The 22773-nt window shown below is 36.3% G+C and overlaps 1 protein-coding gene across 10 annotated transcripts in view; it reads right to left on the bottom strand.

The window, feature by feature from the left end:
- EXOC6 (exocyst complex component 6) overlaps window positions 1-22773 on the bottom strand; it is a 222746-nt gene that overhangs the window by 145289 nt on the left and 54684 nt on the right. For all 10 annotated transcript variants that reach the window (XR_014826641.1, XM_021073794.2, XM_021073792.2 and 7 more), the window contains exons 2-5: window positions 20061-20232; window positions 18761-18808; window positions 18580-18670; window positions 15591-15636 (exon numbers count right to left, since the gene is read on the bottom strand). Coding sequence is in view for 8 of the 10 variants with exons in the window: in XM_021073794.2 (XP_020929453.1) it covers window positions 15591-15636; window positions 18580-18670; window positions 18761-18808; window positions 20061-20232 (357 nt within the window). In the remaining 2 variants the exon portion in view is untranslated. The remainder of the gene's footprint in view (window positions 1-15590; window positions 15637-18579; window positions 18671-18760; window positions 18809-20060; window positions 20233-22773) is intronic.

Here is a 22773-nt window from a genome sequence, read left to right as displayed (position 1 = left end):
ATATCAAGCATCTTTTCTGACAACAACACTATATGACTGGAAATCAACAACAAGAAAAAAATCTGCAAAAAACACAAACATGTGGAGACTAAACAACATGCTACTAAACAAATGGATCATTGAAGAAATCAAAGAAGAAATTAAAAAATACCTAGGAACCAATGACAACAAAGATACGACACTCCAAAACCCATGGGATGCAGTGAAAGCTGTTCTAAGAGGAAAGTTTGTAGCAACACGAGCCCACCTCAGGAACCAAGAAAAAGCTCAAATAAACAAGCTAACTTTACATCTAAAGCAGCGTGAGACAGAAGAACAGACAAGACCTCAAGTGAGTAGAAGGAAAGAAATCATAAAGACCAGAGCAGAAATCAATGAAATAGAAACAAAGAAAACCATAGAAAAGATCAATGAAACGAAAAGCTGGTTCTTTGAAAAGATCAACAAAATTGATAAACCCTTAGCCAGACTTCTCAAGAAAAAAAGAGAGAGGACTCAAAGCAATAAAATTAGAAATGAAAAAGGAGAAGTAACAACGGACATCACTGAAATACAAAGCATCATGCAGCTATACAAGACTACTACATGCAACTACACACCAATAAAACAGAAAACCTAGAAGAAATGGACAAATTCTTAGCAAGGTACAATCTTCCAAGACTAAACCAAGATGAAATAGAAAAGATGAATGGACACATCACAAGAACTGAAATTGAAACTGTGATTTAAAAACTTCCAACAAACCAAATTCCAGGACCAGATGGCTTCACAGGCGAATTCTATCAAACATTTAGAGAAGAGCTAACACCTATCCTTCTGAAACTATTTCAAAAAATTGCAGAGGAGGGGATACTCCCAAACTCATTCTATGAGGCCACCATCACCCTGATAACAAAACAGACAAAGATACCACACAAAAAGAAAACTACAGGCCAATTTTTGCATCTATGATGAACATCGATGCAAATATCCTCAACAAAATACTAGCAAACCGCATCCAACAATACGTTAAAAGAACTGTACATCATAATCAAGTGGGATTTATCCCAGGAATGCAAGGGTTCTTCAATATCCACAAATCCATCAGTATGATACACCACATTAACAAATTGAAGAATAAAAACCATATGATCCTCTCAACAGATGCGGAAAAAGCCTTTGACAAAATCCAACACCCATTTCTGATAAAAACCCTTCAGAAAGTGGGCATAGTGGGAACCTACCTCAGCATAATAAGGGCCATATATGACAAACCCACAGCTAACATCATTCTCAATGGTGAAAAGCTGAAAGAATTCCTGCTGAGATCAGGAACAAGACAAGGATGTCGGCTCTCACCACCACTATTCAACATAGTTTTGGAAGTCCTAGCCACGGTAATCAGAGAAGTAAAAGAAATAAAAAGAATCCAAATCGGAAAGGAAGAAGTAAAACTATCACTATTTGCAGATGACATGATACTATACCTAGAGAATCCTAAAGACTCTACCAGAAAACTGTTAGAGCTCATCCATGAATTTGGCAAAGTGGCAGGATACAAAATTAATACACAGAAATTGATGGCATTTCCATACACTAACTATGAATGATCAGAAAGAGAAATTAGGGAAGCAATCCCATTTACCATGACATCCAAAAGAATAAAATACCTAGGAGTAAACCTACCTAAAGAGACAAAAGATCTGTACTCTGAAAACTATAAGACACTGATGAAAGAAATCAAAGATGACACAAATAGATGGAAAGATATACCATGCTCATGGATAGGAAGAGTTAGTATTATCAAAATGACTATACTACCTAAGGTGATATACAAATTCAATGCAATACCTATCAAATTACCAAGGACATTTTTAACAGAACTCGAACAAAATATTTTAAAGTTTGTTTGGAAGCACAAAAGACCCAGAATAGCCAAAGACATTCTGAAAAAGAAAAATGGAGCTGGAGGAATCAGGCTCCCAGACTTCAGACTATACTACAAAGCAACAATCATCAAAACCGTATGGTGCTGGCACAAAGACAGAAATACAGATCAGTGGAACAGGAGAGAAAGCCCAGAATTAAATCCACGCACCTACAGCCAACTCATCTATGACAAAGGAGGCAAGAATATACAATGGAGAAAGGACAGCTTATTCAATAAGTGGTGCTGGGAAAACTGGACAGCCACATGGAAAAGAATGCAATTAGAACCTCCCTAACACCATACACAAAAATAAACTCCAAATGGATTAAAGACCTACATATAAGACCAGACACTATAAAACTCTTAGAGGAAAATATACGCCAAACACTCTCTGACATAAACGAAAGCAACATCTTCTCAGATCCACCTTTTATTGACAATAAAAACAAAAATAAACAACCCAAATGTCCATCAACAGATGATTGGATTCGGAAGATGTGGTATATATACAGAATGGAATAGTACTCAGTCATAAAAAAGAATGACATCATGCCATTTGCAGCAACATGGATGGAACTAGAGAATCTCATCCTGAGTGAAATGAGCCAGAAAGACAAAGACAAATACCATATGATATCACTTATAACTGGAATCTAATATCTAGCACAAATGAACATCTCCTCAGAAAAGAAAATCATGGACTTGGAGAAAAGACTTGCGGCTGCCTGATGGGAGGGGGAGAGAGTGGGAGGGATCGGGAGCTTGGGCATATCAGACACAACTTAGAATAGATTTACAGGAGTTCCCGTCGCGGCGCAGTGGTTAACGAATCCGACTAGGAACCATGAGGTTGCGGGTTCGGTCCCTGTGCTTGCTCAGTGGGTTAACGATCCGGCGTTGCCCTGAGCTGTGGTGTAGGTTGCAGACGCGGCTCGGATCCCGCGTTGCTGTGGCTCTGGCGTAGGCCGGTGGCTACATCTCCGATTCGACCCCTAGCCTGGGAACCTCCATATGCCGTGGGAGTGGCCCAAAGAAATAGGAAAAAAAAAAAAAAAAAAAGAATAGATTTACAAGGAGATCCTAATGAGTAGCATTGAGAACTTTGTCTAGATACTCATGTTGCAACAGAAAAAAAGGGTGGGGGGAAAATGTAATTGTAATGTATACATGTAAGGATAACTTGATCCCCTTGCTGTACAGTGGGAAAATTAAAATAAACAAATAAATAAATAAACAAATGGGACCTAATCAAACTTCAAAGTTTCTGCACAGCAAAGGAAATCCCCCAAAAAACGAAAAGACAACCCACAGAATGGGAGAAAATCTTTGCAAGTGAATCAACTGACAAGGGATTCATCTCCAAAATTTATAAACACCTTCTGCAGCTCTATACCAAAAAAACAAAAAACCCATCCAAAAATGGGCAGAAGATCTAAACAGACACTTCTCCAAAGAAGACATACAGATGGCCAAGAAACACATGAAAAGATGTTCAACATCACTCATTATTAGAGAGATGCAAATCAAAACCACTCTGAGGTACCACCTTATACCAGCCAGAATGGCCATCATCAAAAAGTCTGCACACAGTAAGTGCTGGAGAGGGTGTGGAGAAAAAGGAACACTAGTACACTGTTGGTGGGATTGTAAATTGGTGCAACCACTGTGGAAAGCACTATGGAGATTCCTCAGAAAACTAAACATAGAACTACCATTTGATCCAGCAATCCCACTCCTGGGCATCTACCCAGAGAAAACCTCGACTCGCAAAGAAACATGTACTCCGATGTTCACTGCAGCACTCTTTGCACTAGGCAAGACATGGAAACAACCTAAATGTCCATCGACAGAGGAGGGGTTCCAGAAGATGTGGTACATATACACAATGGAATATTACTCAACCATTAAAAAGAACGAAATACTGGCATTTTTTGCAACATGGATGGACCTAGAAACTATCATGCTAAGTGAAGTCAGCCGTACAATGAGACACCAACATCCAGTGCTTTCACTGACATGCGGAATCTGAAAAAAGGACAGACTGAACTCCTTTGCAGATCAGATGCTGACTCACAGACATCAAAAAACTTATGATCTCCGGAGGAGACAGTTTGGGGGATGAGGGGATGTGCTTGGGCTGTGGGATGGAAATCCTGTGAAATTGTATTGTTATGATCATTATATGACTATAGATGTGATAAATTCATTTAAGTAATAAAAAAATACATAAGAAATCTGATAGGAGAGCACAGGCACTCCTCATTTTTGCACTCGGCACACACATTTTATGGTGTTTGGCAGATAACTGCATTTTTTACAAATTGAAGGGTTTGTGGCAACTCTGTGTTAAGCAATCTATCTGCGCCATTTCTCCAACAGCATTTGTTCAACTTGTGTCTGTGTGGTCACATTTTGGTAATTCTTGCAATATTTCACACTTTTTCATTATATTATATTTGATATGGTGACCTGAGATCAATGATCTTTGATGTTACTATGACAACTCACTGAAGGTTCAGATTATTATTAGCATATGCTAGCAATAAAGATTTTTTTTCAGCCACACTGAGGCCTACAAATGCATCTGCAACCTACACTGCAACTTACAGCAATGCCAGATCCTTAACCCACTGAGCAAGGCCAGGGATTGAACCTGCATCCTCACAGAGACAATGTTGTGTCCTTAACCACCAAACCACAATGGGAACTCCAAAGTATTTTTAATTAAGTTACGGACATTGTTTTTTGTTTGTTTGTTTGTTTGTTTAGAAACAATGCTACTGCACTCTTAACAGATCATAGAATAGCATAAACACAGCTTTTCTATGCACTGGGAAACCAAAAAATTTGTGTGACTAATTTTATTGCAATATTTGCTTTACTGAAGTAGTCTGGAACTGAATCTGCCTATCTCTGAGATATTCCTGTAAATTAAATTATTGGTTTTCTAGCCTATATTCTCAAAAAGAACATATTTTACAAAGTATCACAAAATCTTACTACTAATTGAAAAGTTAGACACCTAATTTTATCTTGGTTATTTAAAATCATTAGAATTATTATAACAATTATAATAATTATAAACAAATAAAATATACATTTGGTCAGAAATTAACATATTAAGGTAACTGTAAGGGTGGGAAAGATGTCAGCACAATGATTTTTATTATACCCAAGTCATTATAGAGTTAGATGATGTGACATACTGAATAATATCATTTCTGAGTAAAATAACATTCAGATACAATAAATCAGTGAATAATCAAAGTACATTATTTGATCCTGGCCACCCTGATTTGATTTAAAGTATACCCTAAAAGTGTTCTCTCTATAATTAGGTATGCTTTCTGAAAATTCATGATAATGTCTCTAATATTTGAAATGGTAAGTGATAGATGCTAAGTGAAAAGTATTACCAGTAGTTTTTGCAATGTATCATGGCCATAATCAACTGATTTAACAATACAACTGTGCCTTCCTTCATGCTGTTCATCTCTCATCTCCTATCCTGGGTTTTGCTGTGTCACTAAGGCATAACATCACAAGACCTTCCTAGCACCCACAAATGTGAGCAGTTAATGCCAGTGTGTTGAATTCTTAGCTAATTAGAAAAGGAAACCAGGAGTTCCCAAGGTGGCACAGTGGAAATGAATCTGATCAAGAGGTTTTCAGTTTGATCTCTAGCCTCGCTCAGTGGGTTAAGGATCTGGCATCTCCATAAGTTATGGTATAGGTCACAGATGCAGCTCAGATCCTGTGTTGCTGTGGTTGCAGTGTAGGTCGGCAGCTATAGCTCCAATTTGACCCCTAGCCTGGGAACCTCCGTATGTCATGGGTTCGGCCCTGAAAAGCAAAAAAAAAAAAAAAAAAGAAAAGAAAAAGAAAGAAGAGGAAACCAGATTAATTCTCCTTTTTTCCTCCTGGATGAAATGTTCTGATTTGCAATAATTTATATAAATTCCCAAAAGTTCTTTAAAATTGAGCAAGATTAAGCACTGGCTAACTCAATAATTTATAATAATAATAATAATGTGCTCTCCCAACTTCCCTATCTCATGTCCCTTTCTCTGAATTCTGCTTCTCAGTTTCCCTAGAATTATACTCTTTTTAAAAGTAGCAAAATATAAGAGCTTTCTTTTTTGGGAGGCCCAGGATAAGACACACAGAAAGTTTATAGCCTTAGGCAGAGAAGGGACATCAGAGACCAGAGCCTTTCTAAAAGTTAGCCATAAATCTCCTCAGCTTTATCTATTTCTAAATGAAAGCAAAATTTGACAATTTCTCTTTTGCTATACATGAAAATATCTTTAAAAATTATAAGAGTAATCCATAACCACTGGGAAATATGAAAACTATAAATAGAAAATTAGAGGTACCCATGATTTGATACTATCATGTAGTAATAACTGCCTCAGTAACATCTGGCCACATCTATATCCAGTCATATATCTATAATACATCCTGTTACATATGCTCAAATCTTATTTCACAATATATTGTGGAATTTAACTTTAGCTAAAATTATTTAGAAACAGATTATTACCCTATTTGTAAATCTATTATAAAAAATGCAAATGTCCTCATTATTGGGTTTTTAAATATCTTTTTTAAGTTTTTATAAACAATTCTAAATTTCCCCCATGTTAAGTCTCTGTCAAGTTTTCTGTTTTTATAAATATAAGATACTTCAAGAAATGCATAAGTCATCTTTTTTTTTTTTTGTCTTTTTAGGGCCGTACCCGTGACATATGGAGGTTCCCAGGCAATGGGTCTAATCGCAGCTACAGCTGCCAGCCACAGCCACAGCAACGCCAGATCCAATCCACATGCGACCTACACCACAGTTCATAACAACACTGGATCCTTAACCCACTGAGTGAGGCCAGGGAACAAACCTGAAACCTCAGGGTTCCTAGTTGGATTTTTTTCCACTGCGCCACAATGGGAACTCCTGCATATGTCATCTCTAAATGGAAAATGTGTGGGTACTCTAACAGTTCTCTGGCCCACAAGGTAGAAATTATGCCACTGTTCTTACTTCATTTGCCCTGCCTTGAGCAATTCCAATTCACTAGTTTCTCCTATTACAGAAGTGGTTACTCCAATCCCTACTATTCTTTTTTAAATGCAGTGTCTCGCATAGAATAAAAAATTACAATATACAAGAATAAGCAGAAAAATGTGACTCGTTCAGTGGGTTAAGGATCTGGCGTTGCTGTGAGCTGTGGTGTAGGTTGCAGACGTGGCTCGGATCCCGCGTTGCTGTGGCTCTGGCATAGGCTGGCAGCTACAGCTATGATTAGACCCCCAGCCTGGGAACTTCCATATGCCTCGGGAGCAGCCCTAGAAAAGGCAAAAAGACAAAAAATAATAACAATAATAATAAAAAATAAAAAAGATTTTATCTTCATTTTGATTAGCTCTTTTCTTGTTTTAAGGACAGTAGTGATGATTTGAAAGTTCTTTAGATGTTAGGCCAGAAACCAGAAGTTCCTTATATTTTATCCTCTTTTTCTTTTTTATTATCAATTTTTAAAAGCTCTTCATATTTTGTGATTAGCAGTCCTATCAGAAAACATACTAGACTGTGGCTTGCCCATCAACTTTACTGAAGTGTCTGTTGTTGTTGTTGTTGGTTTTGCCCATGCACATGGCATGAGGAAGTTCCCGGTTTAGAGATCGAACCCACACCTCAGCTGCAAACTGCGCCACAGCTGCAGCAATGATGGATCCTTAATCTGCTGTGCCAAATGGTAACTTTCTCTGAGAGTCTTCTGATAAACAGAATTTTTTTTTTTATCTGAAATCCATGTTATCAATTTTTATAGTACCTTTTTGTGATTCTTCTAAAAAATATCTTTGCTTAACCCAGGGTTGTGAAGCTATCATCGACCTTTTCTTCTAGAAGCTCTATGAATCCAGGTAGATTAAAACAAACAAACAAAAAACCAACTATAGGTTGTCTAAAAGAAACCACTCTTTTTTTGGCTGCACCTGCAGCACATGGAAGTTTCTGCAGCAATGCCAGATCCTTAACCAGCCGCGCCACAAGGGAACTTCCTACATGAAACTACTTTAAATATAAAGACACAGAGAGATTAAAAGTAAAGGGATAGAAAAAGATACATCACAATAACACTAGTCAAAAAAGGTAGACTATCTACATTAACTTCAGATAAAGCAGACTTCGGGGCAAGAAAAATTATGAAAGATAAAAAGGAGAATTACAGAATGATAAAATGGTCGATCTCCTAAAAGACATAACAATTCTTAAGGCTAACAACAGAGCATCAAAATATGTGAGGCAAAAACTGACAGAATTACAAGGCAAAAGAGAAATTCACTGTTCTAGTTGGAGACTTTGGCACTCCTCTTAAAAGTAACTGACAGATCTAGCAAGCAGAAATTCGATAAGGATATAGCTGAACTGAAGAGCACCATCAACCAAATGGATCTAATTGACATTTGCAGAATAATTCATCCACCAAAAGCAGAATACATATTTTACTCAAACTTACTTAGCACATTCTCCAATATAGACCATATTCAGAGCCATAAAACACACCTTAAATTTAAAAGAATAGAAATCATACAAAGCTAACAGCACACTTAATGTTGAGAAACAACATGCTTTTTCCCATGAGATCAAAAACAGGCAAAGATGTTCCCCATACAATCTTGTTTAACATCATACTGGAATTCATAGGTAATGCAATTAGACAAGAAAAGAAAATTAAGTCTTCACTTCGGGAAAAAGAAATATAAGTTTTTGTCTGCAGATGACTTAATTATCTATGTAGAATATTCCAAAGAATCAAAAAAATTCCTGATTACAGCAAGACCTCAGGACACAAGTTTAACTTAACACTTCCTGTAAACCAGCAACGAACAATCAGAATGTGAAATTCAAAACACAACACCATTTACATCATCACCAAAAAAGTATAAATCTAACCATACATGTACAAGATCTACATAAGGAAAATGACAAAACTCTGATAAAAAAAAAATCAAAGAAAATCCACTTAAATGGATTTTGTCTTTTTTAGGGCCATGCCCGAGGCATATGGAGGTTCCCAGGCTAGGGGTCGAATCGGAGCTGTTGCTGCTGGCCTACAACCACCATCACAGCAATGCAGGATCTGAGCCACGTCTGCAACCTACACCACGGCTCACAGCAACACCAGATCCTTAACCCATTGAGCAAGGCCAGGGATCGAACATGCAACCTCATAGTTCCTAGTCGAATTCGTTTCCACTGTGCCACAACGAGAACTTCCTCTTTTGCATTTATTAAAGGGAAATATAAACACGCCTACAAATTTCACGGCAGTCTTATTCATAATACTTCCAAAATGACAACCCAAATACCTACCAACTAAAATAGATAAACTAATTCTTAGAACTGAACACCACTCAGCAATTAAAAGAAACAAACAATTAGCATATGCAACAACATAAATGAATCTCGAAACTTTATTTGGAGCAAGATATATTAGACAAGAAAAATATATATATATTATATGATTCTCATTTATATCAATTCTAAGAATTGGTAAAACTAATCAATGGTAACAAAAATCTGAAAGTGGTTATCTCTGGAGAAGGGAGGAGGAATTGATTGGAAAGGGGCATGAAAGAACTTTCTGGGGGTAATGGAAGTGTTCTACATCTGGTTTTGGATGGTAAAGACTGGGAGGGAATATGAGGAAAACTTTGGGGGTGGCAATAATATTCGATATCTTGATCTTGGTAGTTATAAAGGTACATTCATTTTTTTTTTAAGTCAAGGACCTGTAGACTTATGATTTGTGCATATAAGTCTAAAAAACTACTCAGCAAGAAACTTAAAAAATAAAAAGCTGCACCACAGAGAAAATATTTTACAACACATCTGAGAGAAAAGGGGCCAATTTCAAAAACAATCAAAGATTCTGAGCCTGTTTCATACATGCTAAACTTGAGGTAATAGTATAGCATCCAAATGAAAAGATTTAACAAGAATCAGAGATGTAACACTAGAGTTTAAGATTCTAGTTTTGTTGTTGATTTTTTTTTTTTTTTTTTTTTTTTTTGTCGTTTTAGGGCCAACTCTTGGCATATGGAGGTTCTCAGGCTAGGGGTCAAATCAGAGCTGTAGCCTCTGGCCAATGCCACAGACACAGCAATTTCAGATCCAAGCCATGTCTGCAACCTATACTACAGCTCACAGCAATGCTAAATCCTTAACCCACTGAGTGAGGCCAGGGATAAAACCTGCATCCTCATGGATACTAGTCAAATTCGTTTCCACTGAGCAACAACAGTAACTCCAGATTCTTGATTTAATTTGGGAGTCATTTGAATATGAAACTCAATATTTTTTAACAAATGTGAAGTGATAGTGATATTTTGCAAGTCAAACCAAATCCAACTGTGGGCTAGTTGATTCTATTAGTCACTAATTGCAACCTTTGGTTGATCAACAGGAGTAACATTTGCCCATGCCCAATATTTCATCACCATATGTGGACACTTGCCCTTAGAAAAGTAGCAGGGCACCACGAACCCAAGGAAAGAGAAGTGAGACACTAAATATCTAGTGAAATGGCAGGCTGAACACATGCTTTCATCTTTACCCCTTCTGGAAACACCAATAAAATGCCAACGGAGGGATTTTTTTAAAAAGCATAAACAAACTCACACAGATGAAGAGAAAGTGAAAAGTACAATAAAATTTTACAACATGGAGAGCTGATGGACAAGCAGTTAAAAAAACAAAAAAACAAAAAAACAAAAAACCTCAGCAGACCTGACAAAACTGAGTTCTAAGTCAACAGCTGAGAAAACTTAAGCTTAATTAATTTCATAGACCCTCTAATAAGTTCAGGAATTGACAGGAATCTCAATCTCACTATTTATGGAAGTAGAAACAAAAGGAGGGTTAAAGTAAGGAATATTGGTTAAAATATGCTTAAGAAGCAGACCCCAGATTTTTTCCCTGACAGGTGTCTGAGCAACTGTCTTTCTCTAACTTGGCAAAATGCTAAAAGAGACTAAACCAGATAATCTCTGGATAGAATGAGGGCAGCAGTACTGGTCTGCAAATAAGAGAATTAGTTTAGCCTATATATAATAGATGCCCTCTTCTCCAACTCAGATCCCAGAATGCTGGAAGATCTTTCTCCTCCAAGGTCTGCTCTAGAGAATCCAACAGTCCCAGAAAAAATAACTCCAGATATTAACATCAGAAGCTCCCCAACTGAAACAGCCCAGTCAGATAACCTTACAGTGAAACTCACAATTAACTAGTCCCACCCATATAACCAGAGCTTCCAATTAGCTTTTATGTCCACTACACTAAATATGAGTACTCACCAAGGAATAACCAGACATCTGAGAAACACCTCTAACAAAAAATGCAGAAATTAAAAACTAGGGGAAAAAAACCTGGAGGAAACAGACTTTACAAGCAGATAATATAGACACATAAATCTAAAAGCTCAGAGAGGTTAGAGAAAATACTGTAACAATGAATCAAGAACAGGTTACCTGGGGGAGTTCCCGTTGTGGCTCAGTGGTTAAAGAATCCAACTAGGAACCATGAGGTTGCGGGTTCAATCCCTGGCCTTGCTCAGTGAGTTAAAGATCCAGCATTGCCATGAGCTATGGTGTAGGTCACAGACGCAGCTCAGATCCCACGTTGATGAGGTGTAGGCTGGCAGCTACAGCTCTGATTAGACCCCTAGCCTGGGAACCTCCATATGCTGAGGGTGCGGCCCTAGAAAAGACCAAAAAAAAAAAAAAAAAAAAATAGAATAGGTTACCTGGAAAAAAAGATTTGGAGATCAAAAAATTGTTCTTAGAAGTTAAAAACTAGATAACAGAAATAAAATAAAATCAGCATTATTTTTGGAAGATAAAGATGAAGAAACCATACAGAAGCTAAACAGGGAGACAAAAATATAAAAAATTTGAAAGAAAACATAAAATCAGAGGACTGAAATAGAAGACTGAACATTAATTAATTGTCCTAGCGAACCATGAAAAAATTCATTTTCCTAGATATTAAGGATATTATTAAAGAATAGTTTCCAAATTAAAAGTAGGTTCATGAAGTACCCAACACAATGAAAGTAAAAAGCCCACATCAAAGCACACACCAGCAGAAGATGCAAGCTGTTACATTTAGAATGAATAAGCAATTAGTCCTGCTACATAGTATGGGGAACTATATCCAATCACTTGTGATAGAACATGATGGAATATGGGGAAAAGAATGTGTGTGTGTGTGTGTGTGTGTGTGTGTGTGTAAAACACTGGGTCACTTTGCTGTACAGCAGAAATTGGCAAAACATTGTAAATCAACTATAATAAAAATTTTTTTTAAAGCACACACCAGAAAAAACAAACAACCCCATCGAAAAATGGGCAGAAGATCTAAACAGACAATTCTTCAAAGACATACAAATGGCCAAAAAACACATGAACAGATGTTCAACATCACTCATTATTAGAGAAATGCAAATCAAAACCACAATGAGGTACCGCCTTACATCAGCCAGAATGGCCATCATCAAAAAGTCTACAAACAATAAATGCTGGAGAGGATGTGGAGAATTACACTGTTGGTGGGAATGTAATTTGGTGCAACCACTGTGGAAAACAGTATGGAGATTCCTCAGAAAACTAAAAATAGAATTACCATTTGATCCAATAATCCCACTCCTGGGCATCTATCCAGAGAAAACCATGACTCAGAAAGATACATGCACTCCGATGTTCATTGCAGCACTCTATACGATAGCCAAGACATGGAAACAACCTAAATGTCCATCAACAGAGGAGTGGATAAAGAAGATGGGGTACATATACACAATGGAATATTACTCAGCCATAAAAAGGAATGGAATAATGGCATTTAAAGCAACATGGATGGACCTAAAAGTTATCATCCTAAGTGAAGTCAGTCAGACAGTGAGACACCAACATCACATGCTATCACTTACACGTAGAATCTAAAAAAAGGATACAATGAACTTTGCAAAACAGATAGTGACTCACAGACTTTGAAAAACTTATGGTTTCCAAATGAGACAGGTTGTGGGGTAGGGGGATGCACTGGGGTTTGGGTGGAAATGCTACAAAATTGGGTTATGATGATCATTGTACAACTGTAAATGTAATAAAATTTATTGAGTAATTTAAAAAAAGAAAAGAAAAAATAATAAAACACACACCAGGAAATTACAGATCACAGACGACAAACAGAAGATTCTAAAAGAGAGAAAACATGGGTCACAAATCAAGGATAATAAATCAGAATGACCTCAAATTTCTCAATGGCAAACCCTGAAGGTGGAGATCATGAAAGTGTGTGTTGTAATAAGCCCACCTAGGAGTTCCCACTGTGGTTCAACAGGATAGGAGGCATCTATCTCTTCAGCACCAGGATGCAGGTTTCATCCCTGGCTGCAGCTTCAGCTTGGGTCACAATTATGACTTGGATCTAATCCCTGGCCTGGGAGCTCCAAATGCTGTGGAGCGGCCAAAAAAAAAAAGCCCACCTAGCATGAAGATCATAGCTTCTAAATACCATTATTCACTAAAAGAAGTTGTATTTTGGAGGATGGCTATTTCCAGATCTAGGGCAAGAAAAGTACAACATGAGCCTGGAACATCTTATTTATTGTAAGATAAGAAAGAAAGCACTCAAAGACAAATGAGGACACAGGAAGCAGCTTAAAGGGTTCCCCCTAGCCAAAATGGGGACAATTTGTGCATCAAAAATAATAACCATAAGTTAAAACACATTAATTTTTTTAAAAATCTGTAAGTCAGAGTTCCCACCATGGTACAGTGGGTTAAGAATCCGACTGCAGTGGCTCCAGTTGCTGCAGAGGTGAGGGTTCAATTCTCAGCCAAGCACAGTTGGTTAAAGGATCCAGCACTGCCACACTGTGGTGTAGGTCACAGCAGTGGCTTGGATTCAAGCCCTGGCCCTGGAACTTCCATTTGCCACAAGTTCAGCTATTTAAAAAAATTAAAAATCTGTGAGTTCACAATGGTAATTAGGAAAAAAAAAAAAGCTGAAAAAAAAGAGGAAAAGTTTTTTACATTAAAAAGCCAGCTAATAAATGTTAAAGGATCAATAGGATTACAAAAATCACCATTTTGTAACCCCAATATAACAACTGATTAAATTAAGAATCCTAAAACCACTAGGTGAAAGGTTAAAAAGCAGAACTCAAAACATCACCTCCCATCAATTACTCATTAATTGCAAGAAGAAAAATATACCTTTTCATAAGAGATCTGACAGTAATCCCCTTAACCAAAGGATCAAATTCAGGATAACCTAGAAATAATCTGATAGCATGTGCCTTCTGATATCATACAATAAGAGGGACACAATACCATTTATGTTGTACTCTTGCTAAAACATTTAATCTGAATCTAATCATGAGAAAATAATTAAACAAATCCAAAATGTCCTGGTCTACAAAACCATTAAACTGGATTCTTTCATGAAAAAACAAAAAAAAAGCAGAAAGATTGTTCTAAATTACAGGGATATATATATATATATATATATACCAACCAATGTTTCAGGGAGGAAACAAAAAAAGCAGAAAGACTGTTCTAAATTACAGGGACATATATATATACACCAACCAATGTTTCAGGGAGGAAAAGAAGATATAAGAAATTTGGAGGACAAATGGGGAAATTTAAATACAAATATTATATCATGTTACTGAAGAAATACATAATGCCCCAAACCTGAAAATAGTGAAGCAATAGTAAAAGTTAATTATTTAAAGACATAAATGTAAATAGCAAAATAATTTCTCTAAAAAGTTAAGTTTTTGCCCCTAGGAATGATGAATGGCAAGTAGAGAAGGTGATGTCTGTTGCTGTTTTTTTTTTTTTTTCCAACAAACACACAGAACTATTTAACTTAAAATACAAGTGTATACAACTGTGACAGATAAAAAATAATACAATGATAATATGTACATAAAATAAAAGATTCTTTCAGAATAGTTTATGGATCATGTATTATGAAGGAACGAAATCATTCTACTAATTATTACCAGTTGGTAAAAACCTAATAAAATTCAATGTAAAGCACTACGAAGCAGGATATACACAAATCTCTTGAGTATAGATTTGCATATAATGTGTTGTAATAACTAGTTATTAATAAAGAAGAAATGCTTATTTTCCTATTTCAAGCATGTCTCATTCTGATCTTTCTATATAATTTAAAATTGTTCATCTTTAAAACATTTAAACATTGTTACATCATTACATCTATGGCAATCCATAAACTAAATTATTTTTCATTTGTCATATATTCATGTGTATTATAAAATAGAACATGAACTACACTAGCCCAAATTGTCAAAATGTAACTACCCACGCCTTGCTTTCACATAATACACACTTAGCCTTTGATTGTTTGCAATGTTAATAAGTTCTTAAGTTAATGAGCATTTTTTTTTCACTCCTGTTCAGTTGTCTATTTGTCCTTCACCAATATTACCAAATCTTTGAAACCAATTATAAAGGACAAAGATCCAAAATAAATGACTGAGAATTGCTTTATTGAATGATCCTGAATGGTAAATCACATTAACAAAGAATAAACATGGAAAGCAAAACTCTTATTAAAAACAATTAGAGAAAAACAACTCACCTTTTTGCACTCATCTGCTCTTTGAGCTTACTGTACATTTCCAGCACTGCATTAAAACATATAACTTATTTTAGCTTTCAAAATTAAAAAAAAATTGGGGGAGATAAAAATTAAAGCAAAGAAGAATATATTATATAAATTCAGTAATTTTCTCTATTCTTTGATTTATGGCTTATATTTTCAAATAAAATGTTATACTTCAAGTAAATGAAAACATTTTAATCTCTACATATATTGAACATTACATTGTATATAAATACATAATACTGAACCAGGAACACTTACACATGCTGACACCTATAACTGAGACATCAAAGACAGATAAGTTACAATTATCTTAATCAGAAACTTACTGATATTTCTTCCCTGCAGTGGAATCAGAAGTCTAGACTTTAGTTATTTGAGGAAGCTGAGTAACAGTGAGATTAATTGATTTTAATTCAATATGCCCAATAAAATAGCTGTTATATATAGCTCACTAAACAAAATTTAAGGGAGTTCCTATTGTGGCTCAGTGGAAATGAATCTGACTAGTATCCATGAGGATGTAGGTTTGATCCCTGTCCTCCCTCAGTGGGTTAAGGATCCTAGGTTGCTGTGAGCTGTGGTACAGTTCACAGACATGGTTTGGATACCACGATTTTTTGGCTGTGGCACAGGCCAGCAGCTGCAGCTCAGATTCGACTCCTAACCTGGGAACTTCATATGCCACAGGTGGGGCCCTAAAAAGCAAACAAATAAAATTTTAAACCAAACCCACAGAGAAAAAAAATCAGAAAAGATTACAGCAGGGAGTAAATTATATTAAAGGCATAATAAATATTAAAAAAGTATCCTTATTTGTTTTATCATTTCCATCAAAGGCAATTATTCAATAAATTTTTTATAAACTTCAGCAAGAAAAACACTGCCACCAAAAAAGATTTTAATGTAACTATGTAGACTGCCATTCATACTTAGTAGAATTTCAAAGTATAAAGTAGGTACATTACTGTTAACTCAAGCTAGCTGATATTTTCCTAGACCAGAGAGATAGACACATTTTTTTCCAGATTTTTTATAGTCTTACGGCTACTCCCCAGGGGTCTTCAAGTTCACAAAAGATATTGCTTACTTGTGTGAAAAACCATAAAAGCTGCAATGATGGCTACAATGAACCAGCCCTAACTCTGCAGACCCTATGTATATCTCGATCAAAGTCCCTTTATTGCAGTGCAGTATTTCTCACATTTTCCAACTGAAACATTAATGTGAATACATAACCTAGGAAAAGAGTGTAAAACTGCTGCTACAAGTATAAACTTTCTTTGAAGTCTCCTGTTTTACCTCAACAATTCACATAAACTTCACATCTACCTTGTATTATTTCCATATTGTTTTCATATAAAAATAATGCTTTCCTCAAAAATAATCAATTAACTAATGTACCAGGAAAATGCACTGTTTACTCTGTGACTTCTTATATCCTCTCATACTCCCCCAATCTAAGGAGGAGTTAGGCAATTTTACAGTAATGGCTTACTTGTCTTTATTCACATGAGATTACATGATCCTTCAGAGTATGGACTATGTCATTTTCAACTTCATATTTCCAATACCGACCATAATGCCTGACACAAAAAAGTACGTATGAGTGGATAAACAGATGGAAATATGGAGGAAAGGAGGTGGTTTGGGATGTGGCTATCAAGAACACAATGTCTACATGAACTCAGATTTCCTGTCCAGCCTTGAGAGCAAACCCAGCAGCAGTAACAAAAATCTAACCTCTACTTCCCTTATTTTTCTATTTCAAAGAGCCCACTAGAGTTGAATAAGCTGAGTTTACGCTTTCTCATTTCCATTTGTACCCAATTTTCTAGAATTACTACCATTCAGGGACAAAGCATTCAAGCTAAGAGACTGTCTTCATGGCTATTTCAGTGCATCTTATGGAGGCAAAGAGGTATTATTAAGCATTACTATAAGGAAATAGATTTCTCAACCCTTAAACCTAACATAATAAGCAGGTATTTTATTTATTCAAAGTCAGTGTGCAAATATTCCTGGCCCATCAGAAATTAAGATAAGCAAAATTTCAGTGACTCTAAAACAAAAAAGAAAAGTTTTATCCTAAGTCAGAAAATAATTATTTTGGGTAATATAATCTGCTAACAGTTTATGTAACTTGTAGCCTAAGCTAAATTTATATTATATAAATATCATATGAAGCACCTTATTCTATTCCTCCCAGATATGGAGGTTCAGGTTCCTTCCATTAAAAAAAGTAAGTTTAAAAATGAGACACTGAAATGGATTTACCTTACTACATCAAGGAAAAGATGTCATAAACCTAATTCCTTTTATTTGAACAGGGTACACGCAGGTAAGGAAAATACTCAGTTTCTTCAGAATTTATTTGATGTCCCAGCAATATCTGAGCCCTAATAGAGACCAAAAACTCAGAAACCTAAAAAGTCAGTCTTTCCAAAATATAGCAGGAAAGGCAAAACCAAAAAAGGGAGAAGATCTAGTACTTTTGGATGTTATCTTACCAGCAAAATGAAATTCTGAGCAAAGCAAAACCAACCTGCTTAAGTGATAAAAAGAAAACAATGGAAAACTAGATGTAAAAAAATCAGGCAAATTAGAAAAGGAGAAAAAAACGTAATGAAAAGATACTTTCCCCATGGGAAAGTATTCTGAGAGGAAAAAAATGGAGGGGTGGGGAGGGACAAAGGACAAACTAGGCAGAAAAGAGATGGAAAGGCAGAGTTTGTTCTAGGAGACTGACGTAAGATCATCAAATAGGGGCCTTATGATAAAGAAAGCCATGAAAATTCAGGGAATAAAGTAGATAGGAAAGAAAACCATGGGATTTAGGGGGACAATCACCAAGTAATCTGTAACTATCATAATGAATAATGACCATCTCGTTATTATTAAACTGCTATCATTAAATTACAGTTCAGCCAGGCTGAATGTTACATTACAGACAAGTTAAACTCACCTGGAAGGCATAACTGTAATTTTTCTACTACAGTTGTAATATTCCTCTGCTGAATTCTACATCGAATAATATCTTCCGTTTGGACAATGACCTTTAAAAAGAAGAAACATCCATATTTTAAAATGAACAGTTAAATTGTATCCACATATTGAATGCACAAAAAAAGGTATCATTTTCTCACCTCCTTTCCAGCATCTTGAAATCTTCGGTTGGTATCAGTAACTTGCACCTTAAAAATAATTTCACCTTAGTTAGACAAATATGCATAAAACTGCCCTGATGTAACTGCTCACCCTTGTAATCAGATCATGCTTCATGAGAAACTTAGAACAAAGAAATGCAAATTCAAATTAACTCTACAGCTTGAACTTGAACTTTTGATTGAAAAGGGCTTTTGTTAACTTCAATTACTTATGACAGTTCTTTTTAACAGATTCTGTGGCAAACTTCTCAAATTTAATCTAGATTTTTGAACTTTACTTGCTTCTCTAAGTCTGTCAAACAATTCAAATCACTGACCCAATTGACCACTGGTCCCTTTTTGATAACTTCAATGAGGTCTATGTGCCATTCATTGTCTGTAGGAAATGGTGATTGCATTTTATGGTAATTAAACATTCATACTTTGCTGAATGCAAACACTGGGTGGTTGATTAACATCAAACACGGAAATCTCAATCCACAGCAACATTTTAATGCTGCAGGTGCAGGCAAAGCTCAACCTCAAATTTTCCCACATATTAAGTGACTCATTAGGTCATCATAGTAAGGAAGCACATTCTGGTTTATTAAAAATCTCATTAATTTCTGAACAAAGATGCTCAGTGACCTCATTGATGCTGTATTTGGTCTCTTGTTATCTGAATATCCTTTATATAATGGTTTTCTAATCATAACCTTTGGTGAACCAGGGTCGTTCTGCTGCTAAGCTCTCCAAATGTAAAGAAAGAGAAATAGGACAATTCTTATAACTAAGTATTTTGTATTCTGACAAAACAAATCTAGGTCTCATTCAATAAATGTTTTTGCTATGTGGAAGAAAATGTAGACCAACTTTAAGAATATTATATGCTGCTATTAAATAAAGAAAAAAATTTAAAGTTTCACTATTATTAAATAATTTTGAGAACACAATTACATACAGTAAGTTTTTTTAAATTTTCAGAAGATAACTTTTTATCAATATTGTACTAATTGTTACTTTAGAACCCTGATGACATGAGGACTTTCACTGTGTGAACTTTTTTAATTCATTCCCCTGCATGGAAAGAAATCCTGTTGAGTCAATGCATTACTTGCTTTACAAAGAAAAGAGAGATTACTTCTGTCATTAGCATGACAACTGTGTTAACAGAGCATTCCCAAATATATACACGAATTCACTTCTTGAAGTTAGCACATTTAATAATGTTTGTAAATATGCACTATAAATTAATACTTGAGTAATTTAATGAGAGCAAAGGTAAAAAGGTATTTCTTACCTTCAGTTTTTCTGCATCAGTTCTTACTTTAAGAAGTTCTGTAATAGCATCTACAAAACCCTGATGATGAAAATTACACATCTTCTCAATTTCCTTGTCATGATTACGGATACAAGCATCCAACTTTTCCATAAACTTCTTGTGTGCATTTGGTTGGTCATCATACACAGACCTGTATATATACAAAAAGAAAGCTAACATTAACTTCCCAGTTCACCAAAATTTACTCTTTATTAACCCAAATCTTTACAAAAAATCTCTGAATAAGCTAGAATGATAGCACTGACATGAGTAGAAATAATTTGGGTAGAAAATACTTAAATTCTTTTTGAACATGTTAATATTTAAAGAGCCATAAGCCTTCTAGACACATCACTAGGGATCTGGAAATAAAGGTCTGAGACTCAGGAGATGAGTCTTCAATTTACAAATACTCAAAAAAGGAATCACTAAGTGAATAATTAAGGAATGCATAAACAAACTCCTGGTTTCTACAGCATTTACTATGCATCAGGGCATAGTCTTTTCTCTTTTTTTGACCATGCCTACCGCATGCAGAAGTCCCCAGGCCACGGACAGAACCCGTACCACAGCAGTGACAATGCCAGGTCCTTAACCACTAGGATACCAGGGAACTCCTCAGGACATATTCTGAGTGTTTTATGTATTAACTCTTTAATCTTGACAATAAGTCTATAATGTATGAATTATTACTACCCTTACTAATTTACAGAAAGATTAAAATTATGTAACTATCATAAATGTCACAACAGCCAGGATATGAATCCCAGTAGTCTGGCTGCAGAGTTCATAATTTCAAGTATAAGACCATACTGCAGTCACCACAATGTTTTCTATAAACACGGCATTTGCACTCCTCCAGTATCTCAGCTCATGCTGTCTCTACACTGAGGGACTTTTCCACCCACCATGCAGTAAAGGATTAACCTTGCCCAAAGAAAGGTTTGGCCCTTGCCCCCAATTCCTGGGAGGCTAGCCTTTGGAATGTTCTGCATGACAGATGCCTTTTTTACTTGGGTGTCTTGAGCAATGCCAAACAGTCAAAGCTAACAATGTGACTTATAATGTGATTTATAGTAGGTGGAGCCATCAAGCCACACGGTAACAGCTTTGGAGGGCCTGAAAATTTGGATGAGCAACTCAAACCACTTAGTGGCATCAAGGGGACAAACCTCTGGTAAAAACTCTGGACATCATGGCTTAGGAGAGCCTCCCTGGTTAGTAATACTCCATGAGTGTTGCCACATATCATTGCTACCCACACGGATTCCACTGGGAAGGGACAACTGGAAGCTCCCCAGTGGGACTCTCCTAGACCCTGCCTCATATGCCATCTCTTGTTAATTTTAATCTGTATCTTTTTGCTGTAGCAAACAGTAACTGTGAGTATAACAACTTTGGTAAATTCTGTGAGTCCTCCTAGTGAATTACTGAACCTGAAGCTAGCCTTGGGGCCCTCCAAAAATGTGACTCCCCATCTGTTGCCCATTGTTTGAGGTTCAATTCAAGTTCCATTTCTTCCAGCAGGACTTTCTCAGTATCTCCATACCAAGTAATCTTTTCAACTATAGAAAAGGTAAACATATAGTCCTTTCTACTCCCTCTGACAAATTATAAATAAAATATACAATAAAATTACATTACTTCACATTGTAACTTAAATTTTTCAAGTATATGTCATATATTTTTACACATAAACTGTAAGCTTCTTGAGGGAAGAATACCTATCATAACACTAAAGATAGTAATATAAGGTAGCAATCATTAAGAACTTAGGCCGTGGAGTTCCCTTTGTGGTGCAGCGGAAATGAATCCGACTAGTATCCATGAGAATGCAGGTTCAATCCCTGGCCTCGCTCAGTGGGTCAGGGACCTGGCATTGCCATGAGCTGTGGTATAGGTTACAGACACAGCTTAGATCTGGCATTGCTGTGGCTGTGGCGTAGGCCGGCAGTTGTAGCTGATTCAACACCTAGCCTGGGAACTTCCATGTGCTGCAGGTGAGACCCTAAAAAAAGACCCAAAAAAAGGAACTTAGGCCTTTAAAAGCTGGGCTAGAACTAGTCTCTGATCTTGGATATCTTCTCTTTTCTACCTATACCCATCTCTCGATCTCATCTAGACTTGGGGCTTTAAATTCCATAAACACTCTAACACCTCTCAAGTTTTTGTTTCTAGCCCTGGTCTCTTCCTCAAACTTCAAACTCATGCCATTTCTCTGACTGGATATCTGATAAGCATTTCAAATATGTCCAAAATGAAGTCCTATCTTCTTTCCCAAACCCTAGTTCTCGCACAGACTTCCTTCATCTTGGTGAACTCCATTCTTCTAGTTGTTCAGGCAAAAAAACCTTGAAATCATCCCTGACTATTCTCTTTCTCCCACTCTTCCCACCAAAGCAATCCAACCACATCTCACCACCTCCTGTTACCACCCTGGACTAAGACACCCATGTGTCCTGCCGCTTATTCCTAGAGAGTTTCCCTGATCCCACCCTTGTTTCCCTTCAGTCTGTTTTGAACACAGTAGACAGAATGATCCCACTAAAATATAAATCAGAGCCTATGTCTCTCTTCGGCTCAAAACCGTATTTCTCTTACAACAGCCCATAAAGCCCTACGTAATTCTGCCCCATGTTATCACAGTGACCTCACTTCCTAACACTTTACTCATTCCATGCCGGGAACACTG

The sequence above is a fragment of the Sus scrofa genome, chromosome 14 (assembly GCF_054392235.1).
Source record: "Sus scrofa isolate SSC_HxYL_T2T_F1_AM1 chromosome 14, Sscrofa_HxYL_maternal_Yorkshire_Landrace_v2.0, whole genome shotgun sequence".
Classification (NCBI taxonomy): Eukaryota; Metazoa; Chordata; class Mammalia; order Artiodactyla; family Suidae; genus Sus; species Sus scrofa.
This window is presented reverse-complemented; position numbering and strand designations above follow the sequence as displayed.